The sequence below is a fragment of the Brienomyrus brachyistius genome, unplaced genomic scaffold (assembly GCF_023856365.1).
Source record: "Brienomyrus brachyistius isolate T26 unplaced genomic scaffold, BBRACH_0.4 scaffold602, whole genome shotgun sequence".
Classification (NCBI taxonomy): Eukaryota; Metazoa; Chordata; class Actinopteri; order Osteoglossiformes; family Mormyridae; genus Brienomyrus; species Brienomyrus brachyistius.
The window spans coordinates 60,830-80,667 of NW_026042877.1; the positions used below are offsets into that span (position 1 = coordinate 60,830).

At 52.5% G+C, this 19,838-nt stretch overlaps 1 protein-coding gene across 1 annotated transcript in view; it reads left to right on the top strand.

Annotated features, from left to right (window-relative positions):
- LOC125729275 (uncharacterized) overlaps window positions 1-19,235 on the top strand; it is a 30,985-nt gene extending 11,750 nt beyond the window's left edge. Inside the window, exons 4-5 of the mRNA XM_049005672.1 lie at window positions 7,807-7,869; window positions 19,006-19,235. Of these exons, the coding sequence (XP_048861629.1) occupies window positions 7,807-7,869; window positions 19,006-19,235 (293 nt within the window). The remainder of the gene's footprint in view (window positions 1-7,806; window positions 7,870-19,005) is intronic.
- The last annotated feature ends 603 nt before the right edge of the window (window positions 19,236-19,838 follow it).

Sequence of the window (19,838 nt, forward strand, 5' to 3'; positions counted from 1 at the left end):
GGAGCGGCTCACCAAAGATGAGCTTTAAGGTCACGGCTTCTTCTTCATACGCATCCTGGGATCTGGAAGCATGATGGGTGTTACAGCTTCTCCATCTGAGCTTCTTCGGGGGGTGATGCATGAAAACTGATGCAAAGCCCTGGGTAACCAAGCTTGTCCCTAGGTGAAGAATTAGGCGGTAAGACGTTAAGGGTGACCCAAAAACAAATGAGCGACAAACAAAATGGTTCAAGGGGGCTTGTGTCTTCTGGATGGGAACCCAATTCCCCCCCCCCGTCAGCCGTTATACGGCTTGTGATTTTACACGCCCTGAGTGGCGTCAATGCAGCCGTGTACAGGCATGCCGTCAGTGTTGGGGGGGGGGGGGGGGGCATAGTGGAGGGTAATGGAATAGTGACGCTGAAGCACCGCTCTCAGCATCCCCCCTCCCCCAGCTGAAGCGAAATTGGCTCTAATTGAAAAGCCAGCTTATTAACCCAGTGGGCGTGCAGAGGCGAGCGGCGGTAACGCATCACTGGGCTGGACGCATAGCTGGCCAATGGGGTCTTCGCAGCCGTGTGCCCATTCGATTGCGTGCGCACTCACCAGCGGGGCTTGCTGGCTCGTTCGTGGATCATTTCACTGGGGGCACATGGTGTGGATTAGTCAGATGGGGCCGGCTTAAATGTTTGTCAGCTTGGGGGGGGGGGGAGAATGGCGGCAAGTGGGGGGCTGTTTTTCCAGGACTGGTTTCTTTACCCCGTAATTTCCTCCCCCGGAACAGGGCGGAGATTCACCGACCCGCTGTTTGATCCAGGTTGGTCGTAAACCGGTGCATTTGCTGGATCACTTATACCTGTTGGAATTGAGGGAGGGGGCATGGCTGCGGTATGTTAAGGTCACAGGCAGGGGCGCTGTTCGAGGGAGCAGCCCTGCCAAAAGGCAGACTCGCGTTTCGCTGAGCCTCCGACTCCAGCCCAGGACCAGCGGGATCCAGCCCACGTAAACAGACGATTTGCTGCTTGGCTGGGACTCCATCCCCTCCCCCCCCCCATTGGCAGTTACTCATATCTTGTAGGTCCCCCCATCAAACACATTCCGCCCGCACCGGCTCGGCGGGAGCGGGAAACCCGGCTCCATCAGCTGGGCTGCCTCTCTTTAAGCCGCGGCCCGCCGGTTCCGTTCCCCCGGCTCGCCGCCAACGTCGCTGCAGCGATAATAGAAGCACGAAGAGCCACCTGAGAGATGCGAGCCCTTTTATTTTCCCGGACTTGTCACTGCAGACGGCTGCCGGGGGGAGCAGAGTAATCGCCGAGCAGCGTGTACGTGACATGTCGGAAAATATACCGCTCATACACCAAGGTGCGGGATTGCAGGGAGTTTTCCGCCGGTTGATGTTTATTCGCATCAAACGGCGTTGATCCTCACTTTGTCTCGTTATCGATTCTGTATCTTATTTATGGTCGATGTGAGTGACCCCAAACCCACCACCTCGCAGGAAGTTCATACTCGCGCACACCGAAACACGCGGACCTGATCCTCTGTGAGCCGGGCACTCTCTCACGGCGTCTGTCACACTCGGCACCAGAATGCAAAAGGGTCAATGCCCGTAAATAGTCCGTCAATGTCCGGCCTAGCTGGAACACAATGAAGGCAGAATACATGAACCCCACTCCCCCCGCTACCCCTCCCACCGCACCATACCCCCAGCCTTAATCCCACAGATTTCTTTCCCCTGTTTTTCTTATTTGCCGGCAGGAATGATATTCCTGCGGCTGGTAATTGCACTCATTGAGGAGGCGGTGGCCGTCTGGGTGTTCTTAAGAGGACGCTGTCATCACGGCAGCGGCGCCCACGTCCCGAAGACGCCTCTGATCGCTGTAATTGCGCGGCACACCTGGCACTTTAGCGGGCGTGAGAGTGGTGGCGATCAATGTGGCGGGGTGGAGATATGGGATGCCGGGGGTGGTTTGGGGGGGGGAGATATCAGGCCTGATCCTCACATGCTGGCGCGTCAGCCTTCTCGTCACTGGGCTGTTGATACGCATCTCTCCAGCACTTTCCGGCAGGCCTCCGTTTGCATCCCTGGTTATATTTTATGACGGTAAAAGGTGTCTGTTGTTCTTCAGGCAACTCCTCTCTTTCTTCCTCCTGTTTATCAGAATCGCCTTGATCACGCCCCCGTTCAGGGGAGGCAGGGAGGTAATTTCAGGACTATTTCTCCTCTTTTCATACTGGATTCAGCAACCTGGAGCTCAGTCCCAGGCTGAACCGGGCCCGTCCTCTGGGGTTTGTGGCGAGTCCAGCCACCCCGTGGTGTGTCTCTCGTTAGCTGTCTGTAAGGGGGGTCCCCTTCTCTGGAGTCTTATCTTTATTTTTTATTTCTGAGGCGGGGGAACGTTCTGGCAGCATTGAGGGAGAGCCCCCTCCCGCATCGTGAGCGTAGAGCGGCAGAAGATAATGGAAACGTCAAGTGGGAGACCTGAGCTCGCACCTCGATCGGCGGGAAACGCAGGGCACGTCCGTGCCGGAGATGGTGTGGGCGGCAGGTGCGGTGGCCTTACTGGCCGATGTTTCCGCATTGGCCCGATTGCCCCCGGCGCCCCCTCTCCGCCTCGCTGTTAACAGGCAAAGAGAGCGGACGCCTTACAGGTCCTCTGTGATTTGGCCCGGCCTCCTTTAAGAACCTCCGCGTTAGATGATGTAGAAAACGTGAAATCGCGCATTTGAAGCTCACCCTGTGTGCCTCTCTTTGTTCATTATATCAAGATAAGGAAAAGCGATTGATAAATGAGAGATGCCTGTGTGATGTCGACCTTCCCGGTATGACCACACATGTTCGCGTGCTTACACACACACACACACACACACACACACACACACACTTGCACGAGCGAGATACCACCCCCTTTTTTGTGATCGTGACTATGGAAGCTTCCAGAGAATGCCAGGATATTAATGAGAGATGAAAGGCTTGATTGAGACAGCTGGACACAAGCGATCGCCGGGCCGACTCTGAGTTACGTCTGCGTTCGGTGCCATCTCGGTTCTGACGGTGCCAAGCTCCGGTACTGCTGAAGCAAGGCCTTTTGGAAAAAAGGCTCAACGAATCTCACACAGTGTTTTTTTTTTTCTGTTGAATGTGGGGATCCGTGGCAGGAAGCTGATCAGTCGATCAGTACCTTTACTCATATTCTCAGTGTCCGGTTCCCAGAGGGTCTTTCTCCTGTGGCTAAGGTGATGTTGGTGGGGGGCGCGATGCTCACCTATGCTCACTGTCAGCCTTTCCCCATGGAAACCTCCCCTCGGTCACACAGTCCCCAAGCAGGTCTGTGTTAGCGCGCATCGCCCAAAAGGGATTCCTGTGCTGCACTTTACCTGATTGTAACTGTTTTTGTTCCCTGGCATTATCTGGCTGTTCTGGACTGCTTAGGAACATGCTGGGAGCAGTCCTTAGGACATCAGCCATCTAATTGTGTGGATCCAAATGGTTGTAGTATCGGTTGACAGGTCGGACGGCCGACCACTCGCTGGTAAAATATGGTGGACTTCTGGGCCGCCGAGACTTCATTACTACACTTTGGACTCGGATGCCCTTGTTGCCGGATGCGGAGTGTATACAGCGTGAAAGCATTTTTTTTCTCTCTCTCTCTCTGACGGACTGATAAGAGGCTCTGGCGGGAGAGGAGAAGAAGGGCTTGGGGGGGGGGGGGGGGGGGGGGTAACCAAGAGCTTTGCCCGAAAAAAGGACGTGACACAGCAAAGGAGGAAGAAAGTACGGGTGGGGCCGGGAGACAACAGAGGACCTTTGTGTGGAGCAGAACGCAGTGGGGGCACTGACAGCGGAGAGAGGGAGGGAGGGGAAGGGATCGAGGCAGGGGGGTAGAAAGTCAGGGTAATGGAGAGCGAGAGAAGGGAAGGGGGGCGGCTATATATAGAGGCTGGTCTGATGCACAGTGGAGACCTGGGATGGGACACCAGCTAGTGACCTCCGGCTCACATGACACTGCCAGCACCGGCCTGCCCTTCATCCTGGGTGACTCATGCAGAGAGACCCCCCCACCCCTCCCTCAGCCACGGAAGAATTCTCTTACTCTTTGTTTCCTCCACTTCAGCCACTTTTTTTGCCTGCCTCCCCCACCCCAATTCAATTTGCAGAAGTCAAAGGTTAGAGCGGTTGTCCCGGCACGGTGGTATGAGCAGGAGAGCGAGACAGAAGCGATCTCACCACCTTGGAGGAGTGCGGCGGCGCCCTCTGGGGCTTTATTTTTGAGCAGCGTCGTTAATGAAGAGCTTTGCCCCCCCCCCCCGAATCCTGCAAGGAATCTGTTTACATTTACTTTTCCGTTGGAGCGCAGCGTCTGGCGAGAGGGGGCGTAGGTGCTCGACTTTTATTGCCCGCTCTGTTTTTTTTTCTTCCCCTATACAAGGGCAGCTAATCCCTCTGTCCGCGGTTCAGGGGGCGGGGGGGTGCTCCCCCCCCTCAATCCACCCGAGGGACCAGCCAAGAACAGATGTGTCCTTGTCCCGGCCGTGGGCCTCTCCGACACCCGTAAACGGGGCTATTGATGAAGTGGCCCCGGTGAAATAATTGAGAAAAATTGAAAGCTAAATATTGGTTTTATCTCTTCTGCAATAAAGGGCCATGAAATTGATTTAATGCTGCGGGGGCCTCCGGTGGGCGCCCCCCCCCTCACCACCCGGCAAACACAAAACAATGGGCGGACACGGCCGGTTAATTACCCCACCTAATCCTGCCGCGTTAATCTCTCCTAAGAACTTTGCCCGACAGGAACTTTGGAGAGGCCGCCTTCTGTGCGGCAGTGGGGGATTGGGGGTGGAGACCTCAGAGGGGCCGGGGCGTAATCTGCATGGCAACAGCGAGCAGTGCCTCTGGCAGGGGGGGGTGCAGTGTTTCATTCCCATTAACATAATATTTGACTCATGTAGAATTTCGACTTTTTGAAGAGACTGAGAAGAGGAGGGGGTTCTGAATCAAATATTTGCCATAGTGTCAGTATTGTGTCCGCGGGGGGGGGGGGGGGGGGGGGGGCTTTCTTTATTTCCTTAAATGTAATAGGTGCTGTGGGACCCTGCCATGTGCAGATCGTCTTGGCTGTCTGTGGGGGCTGTTGGTCGGCTCCACGATCACAGTCTTCCTCATGTTTAAGGGCCCCCGCCCCACAACAATATCCCCCCCCCATTTTGCCAGTGCCCCCCCCCCCCCCCATAATTTGTACAGTTTTTCTGCACAGTGTCTTTCAGCTGAGTGCCATCTCAGCCCCTTCTGCTTGAGCCCCCAACCCCCCCAGAGCAAGGGAGGCAGCCTCTCGGCACAAACGGAGAGGAGCCGTTTTCTGAACCCACCGTTCTTGTGGTTTGACCTACACTGTGTCTCGCAGCCCCCCAGCCCCGATCGTTGTCATGGTAACTGTTGTTTTCCTGCACCAGGATGAGGTTCTGAGTCTTTTGGGCCACATTGAGCCCAGACACTCTGGTCCCCCCCTTCCTGCCGTTCCCCGTTTGTTTTACACGCGCCGTGTTTCACGTCGCAGAAGCGAAGCCCTAATCGAATTTCCCGGGAATAACTTTGAAGTTCCGTTTGATGCACGTTTCGCAATTATCTGCTGGCTGCCAGATTGCGGCCGCATTTCCGTAGCTTCTCTTGGGGCGGGGGGGCGTCTCAAACGCTCAGTGTTTCCCCGTCAGGAACCTGGCGGCATCCGCGGGCATCTCAACCGCGCAGAAGACCTGGGTCCGAAGTCGCCCCCCCCCGCCCAACCGCGACCATGCAGGACGCCGCAGGTCTTAGCAATCGCTCTTGCTCATTAAGGAGGCCTTCCGACAAAGGCGATTGGCTGTTTTTGATTATATATTACCGACAAATAAAAGGTTATTAAGGCCAGTAACATAATGGGTTGGCAGGGCAGAAATGTCTTGATTAAATCAGGGTGCTGGGGGGGTGGCAGCGGCGGTGGGGAGGGGGGAATAACCCGCTAGAGACAAGCCTAATTACACGCCATCCTTCTATCTGCGCCCCAGCATCTGCCATGGCCGCTGCCTCATTGTCTATAGCCTTTCAATCAAGAATAGACCAGCACAGCCAAAGATGTGTTTTAATTAGAGAGCCAGTCAGTAATTACATTTATGTTATAATAATGACTTAGACGCAGTACTCTGGTTTATGTCTTTCATTGTTCAGTACAATGATTATAATATTTAATTATGATGTTTGAACACTGCTGATTTAGTTTGTGGTTTTTTTTTTTTTTTGGGCAAGTCCCTCCCCCCCCCGATTCACACGTGCTGTCAGCGTGAGACACGTCCAGCACAGATAAAGGCCGGATGCTACCATGTTCTCTCTTTTCATTGTTACCGTTGTTTTTCCTGCCCTAGAGAGGAATGCGCTAAGTAGCTGCCTCGGGTGGCGCTGTTGTGCCTCTTCTTGTAGGTCCCACCCACCCCCCGTTCAATGTCGTTCCTCCAGCAACAGATACTCAAAGAACCATCTTGCAGTGTCAGACCCGTAAGCCACGTGTTAATTACCGCGACTCTCAGGCTCTCACGCCGGCCGATAAACGGGGCCAGGGGCATCGAATTCCTGGCACGCCATGCCCGTTCGATTTTGAGGCTGGATACAACAGGGAACAGACTGGTACAGCTCTGGAAGAAGCTGGTTAGGGCACCACCTAACAGGAGTGACAGAGAAGCGCGGTTTTTAGTTCTCTGTGACTAAGGTCACCCCTCTATTTTTTTTTCCCTCCTTAAAAAAAAAAGTTTTTATTAAGAGAGACATTGGGCACCTTGTTATTTTCTCCCAAAGTCTGTCAGCGAGGGGTTAGCCGGTGTCCACGGCCGTTCTCTGGGCTCGAGTTTTCAGCAGTGCATTCCTACATCTGCGTTTGAATTCACAGTGCCGGAATAGGCGGCAGGGGGACCGAGTGAGATGCTTATTTGAAATCGTTCGGTCACGCGCAATTACAGGGGAAATTTAGCACCGTGATAATTTTCTTTGAGGACACCCAGTACCAGAACTGTTTGGAGGGGGGGTCGTTCTTCCCTGCCCCCTTCTCCACATATCGTCCCTGTTCTCTGGTCCTTATTGCCAGTCTGTCTAGCAGCCACTGCCCCCGTCTGTAGCCCAAATCCACCTCCCCAGATTCATGACATTCCTGTGCATATTGAGATGACAGGCTGAGTAGCCTAAATGGATCGCTCCATGGTTCCCGCACTAAATGACTTCGTTTCCTTCCCAGAATCCTGTGCTAGGTGTCTTCGCGCGACTCGGCGGTCGTGCACGTCCGAGACGGGCAGCACCACATGGGCCCGTAGCCTCCGGGTCCCAGGGACGGCCCCCCCACGTCAGCGCTGGCAAAATGAGAGATTTGTCCATCGCACGCAAAGTGTAAAATAAAAGTAGGGTGGGGGGGGGTCTTAACCAAACAGGACTGATAAGTCAATTAAGAGGCGAGACAACATGACGGAGACTCTGATGATGGGGGCCGTTTATAGCTGGCTTAATTAGGTCGCTTTGTGCCCCCCACCCCTTCCTGCTGTGCACTGTCCGTGGATGGCGGGGCCCCAGTGTCTTGGGGGGGGGGGGGGTTATAGAAAGGTTCTGTTATGGAAAGGTCAGCGGGAATGGCAGTGGCTCGTTAGACCTGCCTTTACATTTCAGCCAATTAAAGGTAATTTTCGCACCCCCCCCCCCCCCCCAACCTTGGGGTCTAATTAGGGCCCTGGGAAGATCCTGGGAGTACCATCCCCTGCCGCGATGACACACAGTCACTCACTGGTTTAAACCGCACACTTCCCCCCCCCCCACAGGCTTCCCGGCGACGGCGTACGGCCCTGTGGCGGCAGCAGCGGTGGCAGCAGCACGCGGCTCAGGTAAGGCGCCCCCCCACCCTCACCGGCCTGTCTCTGCCGCATCCTTCCCTCACACTGCAGACACTTTGCCGTGGGTGGGGTCTCTTTGCCCGCCCTCCAATCAGCATCACCACAGCTGTATAACAGCAGCCCGCTCCTTGACTGAGTGGCCTGTTAGTATTAGACACCCTGCTCTGACGAGATTTTCATTTCTCATGTGCTCTGCCTTCCCTGACCATGTGACGTGTCCCCTTTGAGTCTCTGGCCCTTCATTTAGCGCTTAGACCATCTAATGAACCCATGTGACTTCGCAGTCATTGCTACATACAGTAAAAATCACGAGGCCCGTCTCTGATGAGCCGCAGAAGGGAAGCTGAACCCTAGAGGGCAGTATGGAGCTCCCTGCAGAAATTTTGAGTCCAGTTGAGAATGGTTTGGATCTGGGCATGGAAGTACTGAAAATGTATGGGGGGGGGCGGGGGGGGGAGGCTTGTCAACCAACGAGGCAGGTTCCTGTCAGACCAACATGAGAAGTCAAAATCTGACACTGCACTTAATGTTGTTGTCTAGGGTGCTGGGCCTGGGAGGGTGGGGTGTGGGGGTGCTGTCAGAGGGGTGGGTGGGTGGGGCCGGGGGCTGTGGGTCTCCCTCACTGCCCGGAGCAGCTCGCCCCCCCCCCTCTCTCTCTCATGAATGATCCGCTCAGCCCTTGGCCACGTGCGGGAGTGAGTCTGCCCAGGAAGATATTTGACATTTGAAGCTGACCTTTCCGGCAGATTTCATCACCCACTGCTCCTCCGCCAAAGCGTGACAGATACGTTTTTGTGCATCTGATTAAGGCCGTGTTTACGGATCTGCCTGGGGTGGGGGAGGGGGGGGCGTCGATTTTAGCGAGCGCCCGCGGCGCCAAGGACGGCCCAAGGTGGCGCCGATGCCAACCGGGGGCCCCCGGGTTTGTAACCCCCCCGGGCAGCCGCGGGCTTAATGTCACCCGACGGAGAGACACCCCGCTCTCTGTTCTGCTGTGACGGACACTGTATTTCTCCCCCCCTCCTCCTAGTGCCGGTCAGCGGGCCCCTGGGGGCCCCTCCCATGCTGCCTTGTAGCTACTGTCTACCCTTCCCCTGCTTGGCACCCAAGCGCTATGGCTTCAGGGGTTATTTTCAGCTCCTTAGGGAGTAACGTTTGCTACCTATTTATAACACTTTTCCACAGCGCTGCTTAAATAACCAGCAATATCCGAGGTTTTATATATATATAAAAAAAAAAATAATAATAATTTTTAAGAGAAAAATTTTTACTTTTTTATTTTTTACCCCCAAGTACTTGAATGTATCATTCATGAGTCAGAGTGATGCAGCATTTTTTTTTTTTTTTTTTTTTTTTTTTAAATACTTCGTTATTATCTTCTGGTGGGTGGGGGGTGCAGTTGGGATTTGGGTGTTCACTATAGCCATCGTAAACTTGTGATTTCAGTTGTGTGGCAAATGGGTGGCGCTTGTATATCATCCAATCGCAAATGACTTGCCAGTGTGACACTCCCGTCTGACTGGATGGCATGCGTAAGTGACGGCTGGGTTGCCAATCGCGCGCAGCCTGGCGAAAACTTAAATTTGTCGTGAGCTTTTTGCCGTGCCTCCTCTTTCTTTCCTCTTCAGTCAGACTTGTTGAAGAATAACTGTTATTTTTACTAATTGTATTGTCAAAGAGAAATATGAAAATCTAAAAATTAAAGAAGAATGTGACAGATTTCATGTCCAGTACACTTTCCATTCAAACTGTCACTGCCTGCTCATAGAACCTGGTGGTCCTACTATGAGACATCGAAGGCTGATTGGCTAGTACCTTTGTGGTTGATCCCTGCCTGACACCCCCCACCCCACCCCCACCAAGCGCATAAGGATGTCAGTTCCTCATCTCTCAGATAAAACATTTCCCTCAGCCATGTCTTAGGGCCTACTGAAAATCCTACTTTAATCATTGATTGTGTTGGGGTGGGGTCCTTCCAGAACAGGGATCTGATTAGAGCAAGCTCGCTCCACTTCCACCCCCCTCTCAGCTCCCACCACCCACCCAGAAACGTCAGCTCAGCGGTAACGCGGCCGCCCGCTTAGGGACGAACCCGTCCGCCGCCGGTTCCTCGCCTAGTCCTCCTCTGTCGTGCGGCAGAGTGTCTCTCTGTAAATTGCTCCTTCTCACTCGTCCTCCTGAATAATCAGCTGCTTTCCGAGCCATTATACCAGCCCCCCCCGCACCGAAGGCCTGATGTTACTCAGATCCACTATCCAGCTATGAAACTTTGCCATTAGAACTTTTTGTCTGACCTTTTCACTTTCCCCTGTGTTTGTGTTTTTATTTTATTTTTTCATTTTGATGTACATTATTCTACCTGCTGTTTTCTGGTTGGAGAGTGTAAGAATGTGAGCGCATGTCTGTTTTTTTTTCCTTTTAGAGAAGTTAGCGTAGGCTACGCTGAGCCAATTCTGCGTGTATTCCAGGATGAACTAGTTAGCTAAACCTGGTTTCTAGAGGACAGTTTAGCGAGTTATACTGAGTTATACCCATCAGGCCGTTACAAGCCATGTCAATGGCGAGCCGGTAATGTCTGGAATCTTAAGGGCAGATGCTGTTTCCGTAAGATGTCGGCGGATGCAACATCCGAAAGGGAGAGAGATGAGCACTGAGGTGTACGAGCAGCTCCACGGCGAGGCGGCAGATTGAGGCGAGCCTGAACCTGTGGCTGTACAGAGAGGGGTGGGGGGGGGGGTCTAACAGGCGTGTGTGTTTCTCTGTGTCAGTCCGGTTTGCGTCCTGGCCTGCGAGTGTGAGCAGTCAGTGTTTGTGTGTGTGTGTGTGTGTGTGTGTGTGTGTGGGTGGGTGGCTGGGTGGGTGTGTGGTGTGTGTGTGTGTGTGTGTGTGTGGGTGGGTGGGTGGGTGTGTGAGGGTGGTCCGCCTTGCCTCCTGTCCTTTGACGGTGAGTGTGAGCAGCGAGTGTGTGTGTGTGTGATCCGCCTTGCCTCCTGTCCTTTGACGGTCAGTGTGAGCAGCGTGTGTGTGTGTGTGTGTGTGTGTGTGTGTGTGTGTGTGTGTGTGGGTGGGTGGGTGGGTGTGTGTGAGGGTGGTCCGCCTTGCCTCCTGTCCTGTGACTGTTTGTGTGTGAGATCTGCCTTGCCCCCTGTCCTGTGATGGTGAGTGAGTGAGTGAGTGTGAGCAGCGAGTGTGTGTGTGTGTGTGTGTGTGTGTGGGTGGGTGGCTGGGTGGGTGTGTGTGTGTGTGTGTGTGTGTGTGTGTGTGGGTGGGTGGGTGGGTGTGTGAGGGTGGTCCGCCTTGCCTCCTGTCCTTTGACGGTGAGTGTGAGCAGCGAGTGTGTGTGTGTGTGATCCGCCTTGCCTCCTGTCCTTTGACGGTCAGTGTGAGCAGCGTGTGTGTGTGTGTGTGTGTGTGTGTGTGTGTGTGTGTGTGTGGGGTGGGTGGGTGGGTGTGTGTGAGGGTGGTCCGCCTTGCCTCCTGTCCTGTGACTGTTTGTGTGTGAGATCTGCCTTGCCCCCTGTCCTGTGATGGTGAGTGAGTGAGTGAGTGTGAGCAGCGAGTGTGTGTGTGTGTGTGTGTGTGATCCGCCTTGCCTCATGTCCTGATGAGTGTGAGCAGTCATATCTCTTGTCTCTCTCTTGCTTGGTTCGGCCCGCTGAGACGGACTGTCTCTGACGGAGTCTGACACACGCCCTCGCTCACACACTCTTCTGAGCGCACGCTGCCGGAAGGTTTGTCCGCAACCCTTTAATCCTCTCTCACCCCTCGCACCCCCCGACCCCCCCCCCCCCCCCCCCTTCCCACCTCCCGCAATGTGTCCAGCTCCCTGTCTGTGCTGGCTGGTCGCATGTTGACCTTTCTGCCTGATCCAGACAAACCAGCCACTCTGCAGGTGACACGATCTCCATGCTCTCCACGATCTCCATGCTCTCCACGATCTCCATGCTCTCCACGATCTCCATGCTCTCCACGATCTCCATGCTCTCCACGATCTCCATGCTCTCCATCTCCTTTCCTCCTCATCATTTCTGATCTTTTCTTTTGCCGATTCCTCAATTCTTATTTCTTCTCCATCTGATATCAGTTATTCATTGTTTTCCAGGTTATTTTTATTTTATCCTTCCATTCATTTTTATTTGGTCCTTTCATTACCTTTCCCATTTGGCTAATTCCCTTTTACCCTTTTGGAAGAATCCAAACCACCTGACTTGTGACCCCCCCCCACTCCTTCCTGACCCTCTGCCTGATCCCGGACTTGTATGTGTCTGTGGGACTGACTTGCCTGCATGCCCCTGTAGTGGTGGTCATGGTAGCGATGATGTAGATGTAGATATTAGTATTATTATTATTATTATTAATAATATTGTTTCTTTCCCTGTTTGTTGTCTGATAATTTGACGCCGATCCCAGATGGTTTCATGTCTTTTACATACTGGTTTCTTGTCTCTAAGCTGACAATCTCACTGCCTGTTTCTCGGAGCTGGGGGGGTGGGGTGTGTCACGTCAGGCCTCTCGACCTCCCCTCCTGACGAGCCTCCTGATCACGGAGTTTTTTTTTTCTTCTTTTCACCCCAGAAGAGGCGGTGATTGCTCCGATTTGCAATGCTAAAATAATCCGTCGCTCTCGGCCCGGTGGGAGATGATTTCCCTTCATTTGTCCCAGCTGATGCTCTGCGCTGTTCATTGACCGGCCCCACTGAGCAATTTCCCAAGAAAACGGGGGGGGGGGGGGAAACTGAAAACTAATGGGTAAAAAAAAATATCTGCAATGCCTGTCAAATATGAAATATACTGTGCCACAGTGTGGGGGGTTTGGGATACTGAGGGAAACGGGGACCCATTGCCACACCATCCCCAGATCCACCGTCCCCCCTCCCCCCGCATGGGTGCGGAATTTGCCAGCGTCGTCCATGTCCCCCCCCCCAAAACACATCAGCTCGCATTTCGGCATCATGCATTCAGGTTCCTCTTCAAATGTCCCTCTTTGGGTCTTTCATTCTCCATTAGTCTCTCCCGATGGGTTGGGGGAGGTGGGGTGCATTTGGGGGGGGGGGGGGGGGGGCAGGCGCTGCCAGCAGCTGTGTTAGCGACTCACAGGGAGGGTGTCGCAGGTGCAAAGTAGGACAGTTTGCATTTTCGGGAGCCGAGGTTTTGCATGACACGTGAGGTGGTTCTGCATGCCGCGGCCCTGATGAGGACGGGTACCCCCCCGCCCCCCCCCCGCATCCCAGTCCTGCACCCGCGGTTCTCAAGATCGCCCTGCCTCTTCTCCTGTTAATTTCAGTTTTTTCTTTTCCTCCTCAGAGGTGGGTCAGGTGCTGCGGGGGGAGGGGGGGGGTGTGCAGCACTGTGGGCAGTGAGCAGGAGTTCGTTTTGGGGGGGGGGGGGGAGTGAGGCTGACAGTGGAAATAAATCATGTGTTAAAATTCATTAGCCAAGCCTATCAGAGCACAAAATGACAAGACATTAACTATAGATTATTTATGAAATGTCGACTCTCGCTGAAAAGAAGGTCTAGTACTGTTAATTAGTCACTTATTCAGTTAGAAAAGACTATTTTAAATGGAAAGTGAAAACTACTCGGCAAGCAGGAAGAGCTTGTAATTTTTAAAAATGACATAGGTGGAAATGGAGTAGCTAATTACAGCTATTCTGAAATTCAAAGTTAATTTGGAAACGCATTTGACAAGATTATTGACACCCCCCCCCCCTATTGGGCTTGGGATGGACTGTGCCGCTGGGTGTCTTTTAGTGTCCGTCAGCGATGGGGTGGGGGTTTGATGTCATGAAAAATAGAAACTTTTAAGTCTCTGAGCCTATTGAGCATCTGAACGTTTCTTAATGGTTCATTGATCCGCGATCATATGTAGTTTTTAATTAAGTTTACAGAGCTGCGACCAGTTGCTTTACGTGACCGTTTTAGTGTGACATGGTGATCTAATGCCGAGAGACCACCCCCCCCCCCCCCCCCACTGCCCGTCTGCTAAGTGACCGGTGATAGCGGCCATGATGGGAATAATGGGAGTCCCGCCCCTCGCCATTCTGTACCCGGCGCTCCAACATGGGCATAATGATCACCAACACGGAAAACCCACGGTAAGGGAATCGCAGGTCTGGGCCTCCTGATCCCATTGCCATGACAACGCCTACACACTCATTTGTGTTGTAGATGAGTAATTACTACCTAATTAAGCAAAAGTTTGGGGGGGAAAAAAGTAATGATTAAATTGAAGAAGCCTGAAAACAAACAAGCTTGGTCAGGCCACGTGACACCATGTGGAGGTTTGTTACTCAGATGAAGAGGAACTGGAGGACGGACCCAAAGCTAAGTCCTGTGGCCTTTTTTCCAGGGGGTTTTTCCCCCCCACACGCGCACCTGCCCCTGGGGCTCCCTCTCGGCGATATTCAGGAGGCCATCTGATCTCATGCAGAATGCAATGAAAAGGTCAGCTGCAGACATCGGCTAAGATAAGGATAGAGATGCTACAACTCCAGTGGAGTGAGCGGGCAGTTCTTTGTGAAAGCAGGCGGCTTATTAAAATAAGTACAGTAGACTCGTAAATACTGTGGTGACGATATTGCGGCCCCAGGTGGGGGGTGGGAAGTGAATACCGTGCTCGCTGGGCTCTGACTGGCAAGGTGCGCGAGGTGTGTTTTCTCACCTGCTGCGGCGAGATGTGTTTGAGAAGCTGCGAATTGGCGTGAAGAGTACGGGGAAAAGCACGGGGCCCGGGGCCCGCACGCAGGCACGGAAACATTTTGGATCTGCAGCCAAACTGGCCGTTAACTCGAGGAGGCTGGGAGTCTGTGGCCTTCCACTTCAGCGCCACCTAAAAGCCAATCAGTGCCCTCCTTTCTTGCGTGATTTGTATGTTTAATGAAATGGTCTCTGATCATCTTATCTCCGAACTTGAAGTGTTTAATGGCATTGCTGATTGTGCCATCAAAAGTCGGGAGACCTGCTCTGCTTGGCTACACCTTCCCAACCCTCCTCCAGCTCTTCCAAAGCCGTTTTGTGTCTGTTTCTATTTTCACCCGTTCTCCGGCTGCTCCCACATCTCCCAGGATATTTAGCGGGACCCTCATCTCGTGCCAACCGAGGAGCCGGGCTCGCGTACACATGTGGACACGCGCCGTGAAAGATCGCTGAGCGCATCGCCCACGACCCCGGCGAAACTCGCATAGCTAGCTAGCTATTTATTTCATTCTCCATTTATTTTTTTTCCACCCCGAGTCGGCACCGGGTGACAGCACCCATAACTTCCAGGAGACATCAGAGGAGAGCCATTATTATGGCGGGTTCAGACGCTCCGAAATGTTGTTTAATTCAGTTCCGCTTCACACTTTTTCGCTCGGTTAAAGTGAATCATTTGCATCAGCTCCGAAAAGAAAATTAGCTTGGGAAAGATAATCAAGCCATTCGATTCTTCCAGATGGCGGATTCGCCGTCTCTGTAGTCCGTAAATGGAAGCTTTTTAACTTCATTTTATTCTATCATTTTACACAGATAGCACTATCATTAGAAACAATCTACCTGAATAATAAAGGTAATTTTGCCTGGCTTTATTAGATAAGACCTTTTCGGTCTCGAGATGCATGCAGCTGAGGGCTAATTTTCCATGTCACTGGAAACAAAGCTGCCAGGTGTATTTGTTGTGTGCATCTCGACGGCTCAGTCTCACATCTCGTCTTTCCTGCCGACCCGAAATCGTGGGGGGTTGGGGGGCGGGGGGGGGGGGGGGGGGTACCAGAAGCTGCCATTTGTCACGGCTCGGCACCCCGAGCGTGTTTCTGGACTGTGCTCACTGACAAAAGGGGCCCTGGGGGCGCATATGCCCCTGTACCGATTTAACTAAGGGGGCGATTGTACGGCGGCCCGTTGAAGGGGCCACGTTTTTGTTTGTTGTTAAAGATCTAATTAGAGAGATGAGAGGAAACAGAATGGAGTCTTTGCTCGTCTAATTAGAGGAACACACTGCAGCCTCTTTGAACCTCAAGGACAGGCGGCTGTTAGCACACACATCAAAAATGGATTAGGCCCGAATGCGTAGTTTTTTTTTTTTTTTTGTTTGTTTTTGTTTTGATTTTAAATAATTAAAGATGAGCTCCTCTCATGGAAAGCGAGTGATGCTGCCCAATCACATGCCGGCATAGCAAAAGCGAGAGGGACAGAGAGAGAGAGAGGGAAGAGGCCAGGGGCTTCAGACTAGGCTTTATTTATACCCTTTCATCCTTGTCCATTTCCTTACCGTCCCCACAGGGAGGGCCGTCTGCGACCATTTTGATTATCACATTTTCTACGTTAACCGTTCTTCTCTGTAGTGAAGAATGTGCCCCACCTTACTCCCCACCCCCACCCCGACTGTCATCTACACCTTGTGTGGGGGCTTTATGCCGATGTACTGATTTCAGGAATGAGTGCTGGAGAATGGGCACGAGGGCAGGCGTGTCAGAATGATGCCTGCGCCTCCTACCAAGGTGTAACCAAAAAGGTGGTGGGGGGAGGGGGGAGGGGTGCATGGGAAATATGCGCACTGTGGCTGTCATCTCTGGCAGGCATTGAGGCATAGAGGCATTGAGGTATAGAGGCATTGAGGTATAGAGGCATTGAGGTATAGAGGCATTGAGGTATAGAGGCATTGAGGCATTGAGGTATAGAGGCATTGAGGCATAGAGGCATTGAGGTATAGAGGCATTGAGGTATAGAGGCATTGAGGCATAGAGGCATTGAGGCATTGAGCTATAGAGGCATAGAGGTATTGAGGCATAGAGGCATTGAGGCATTGAGCTATAGAGGCATTGAGGCATAGAGACATTGAGGTATTGAGGCATAGACGTCTTGCATTTCGCGCCAGTTTGACGGCTGCCTTGCCATCTTTTCGTCAGTGAGAGCAGACCTCCAGCCAGCCACGGTAGTACTGGTGCGCGGGGGCGGGACTTGGGATTCTCCCGATATAATGTTGATGTGTCCCTCTGACTGGAAGGATACCCTCATGCACGTGTTGCGGCCAGAACGTGCCCTCACTCAGTGTGGGTCATCTGTAGACCTCCGGTGAAAAAGCAGTCTTGGTACTGCACACACTCATGCCTGGCTGCTCCCCCTCCCAGGTAATCGGGCACTCCTTCCAGTTCATTCCTCTGCGAATGCCTAGTCGGTATGCACCCCGCATGCATCGTTTCCACATCTTTCATTGTTTAACCGGAAAATGTCGTACAAACCGAACAGACACAGAGCCCAACCCGCTCAGTGACGCCTTCAGCAGAGAGCGTTCACACGGTCATTCGTTACGTTCAAGTGACTCAACACACTTGACATCACCCCTCCCTCCTGCTCAGAATCGTTGTGTCCGGGTTGGTCTTCCGGCGTGTTTAGCAAGCCGTGTACACTGGCTGTCCCTGGCAGGAGAGGCGGAGCCCCCAAACACGAGGGTGACGCTAATTAATACGAATTTGGCGACACTAGGAGAATGGCTGCCCTTTTGTGAAACAGGGCCCCGAAGGATCGACGTGCACGAATCGAGTTCTCACTCTCATTTATTGATTTATTTTATTTTATTTTAATCCAGTCACGTCACAGGTTGTCGGGGGTGATGCTGACTGTTTATGCGCTCCTGTTTGTGCCCAGGTAGCTCCTCGGAAACTAATTAACAGGAAGGGCAGTAGGTGAAAACAAGCGTCTGGGCTTCCTAACCCTGCAGTGACCGGACCTGTGTGTTTTCCCCATAATGCCTTCGACTGATAACTGGATGGATGATGAGAACTGTATTTTTGGGGGGAGGGGTTAAATGTGCTGACTTATCTTAGGAGTAAGTGTTTTCTCATTTCTGTGCGCACAGTATTTTTTTTTTTTGCGTAAGGGCACTTCATAAAAACCAGCCTTTCGTCTTCGCCAGTGGCTTTCTATGCGCCGTCTGTATTCCATTGGCAGGGCGCCATCTCTTGAGCCCTTAATTTGAGAAATGGCATCCTGCCAGCGCTTGGTGACATCGTAGGCATAAATCTGTTGACGGTGTGTGCGCGCGTCACGCTTGTGTGTGCGTCTGCCACATGCATCACCGTAGAATGTTCGGCGATGGGTGTCGCGGCAACAACCTAGTTACCACGGGGTGGGTGTGGCATCCCTTTGATCGCTTGTGTTTGACTCCAGAATGCCGACATAAACAAACACGGGCGGATGGGGAAGGTTCCCACGTGGACGTCTTGAGTTGCGGATTAGCTACGCTTGGGGGTGGGTGGGGGGCATTGTTTTAATAGTCTCCTTGTCAGAGCAGGGGGTGTGAGATTAACATGATCCTCTATAAATGTCAGCGCACCTTCATTCTGAGACACAGGGTTTATCGCGAGCCCTCCTCTATCAAAATAAAGCAGTTTATTACCATCGTCAGGATAAGGCTGGAAGCGGAAGTGCGTCATTTTTCCATTTGTAATGCCCCACTGTTATGTACGCTTAAGAAATACAATCTTACGCCACTCTTCTGCTTCAGTACAATGGGTCTTGAAATTTAGTTGTATAAATTCTGATTTTCATAAGGAGAACACGGACCTAATCGCACAGATTCCTGCACACAAATCTGAAATGAAGTATTGATCTGGGAATTGTAGGCCTTTTTTATATAAGAAAGTAATTTTTCTGCCCTCACACTGCTGGAAAAATGCGAGTTGACACTGGTTGCATTTGAATTTTTTCATCAGAAAGGGCAAACCCGGCGGAAGATTGATTGATGTGTGAATGCGGTTTCGTTTTATCTGTGGACCGAAGGTAGTCCTCCCTCCTGCATAACCTTTACCGTCGCATCGACGTTCGGCGAGTTACAGACAGGCTCGATGGTAATCTCCGCCTTGGCGGTGTCTGGCAGTGAGGCTCGCTACCCGGTGTGGCAGGTGGGAGGATTGCGAGGCCCCCCCGAGGGTCTGTCAGACGTACGCCGGAGGCGGAAGGAACGGGGGGGGGGGGGCGACCCCTGGTCCACGGATGTGTCCTTTATCTTACTGCCACACAAGCCCCGTGCGCCACACCATTGTGCCATGAAAAAAAATAGAGAGAAACAGAAAAAGTATTGACACTGCTGTGAAGTTTTTCCGCAATGATGGAGTCCCCCCCCCCCTCCCCCATACTGTATCTCCCAGGGTTCCCCGATTACGGTTTCTATTCCACGCCCAGTGACCACCGGGGGCCCCCTGCTCCTTTGCGGACTATGGCTCCCTGGGCCCCCAGGCTGCTCAGATGCTGCAAAGTGAGCATGCCACATCCGCCTGCAACTCCCCCCTCCAGCACCTGCACAGCCCGGATCAGTTTAAGAGCCCAGGTTTGTACCAGCCTCTGCCTCCATCGGTTTCACTCCATTTCGGTTCATTGACAACTTCAAGCCATTCATTTATTTTATTATTAATTAATTAATTAATTTATTTATTTATTTGTTATTGCCCCATTAGAGATATAAATGTATCTTTTGGATGATTTTGGCTGCCGCACAAATCCTTCTCCCCACAGCCTGTAGGGGGCGCCTGTAGCTTGGTTGCAGTTGGTGCATTAATGACTGACACTGCAGTACCGGGAACCTGTGATTTGGGTGAGGGGGGCAGTGTAGTGCAGTTAGAGACAGTGGCCACAGAGGGGCGCCGAACGATGTGCTCTGACCATTAACCATCATGCTTTTGTGAATCATGTACGTACATGTCCCTAGTGTTTTTTTTTTCCTTTTCTTTGGGTTTAGTTTTGCTTTCATTGCGATTTCATCTGCGTGATGAAACAGTTGAGAAGTGATAAACAAATGTGATTGAATTAGAGCCACTGCATGTGTGTGCTGGATTACCTTCATGGGAGCGTGTTTGAGTGTGTGGCTTAGCATCAGTGTACAGCCAATAGAAGCGTTTCTCTCGTTTGGTCGAAAGATGGTGTGTGTCGGTCAGTCTGTTTCTCTCCCCTGTGGAATTTTCACTTCTCTCTCTTTCATTTCTTG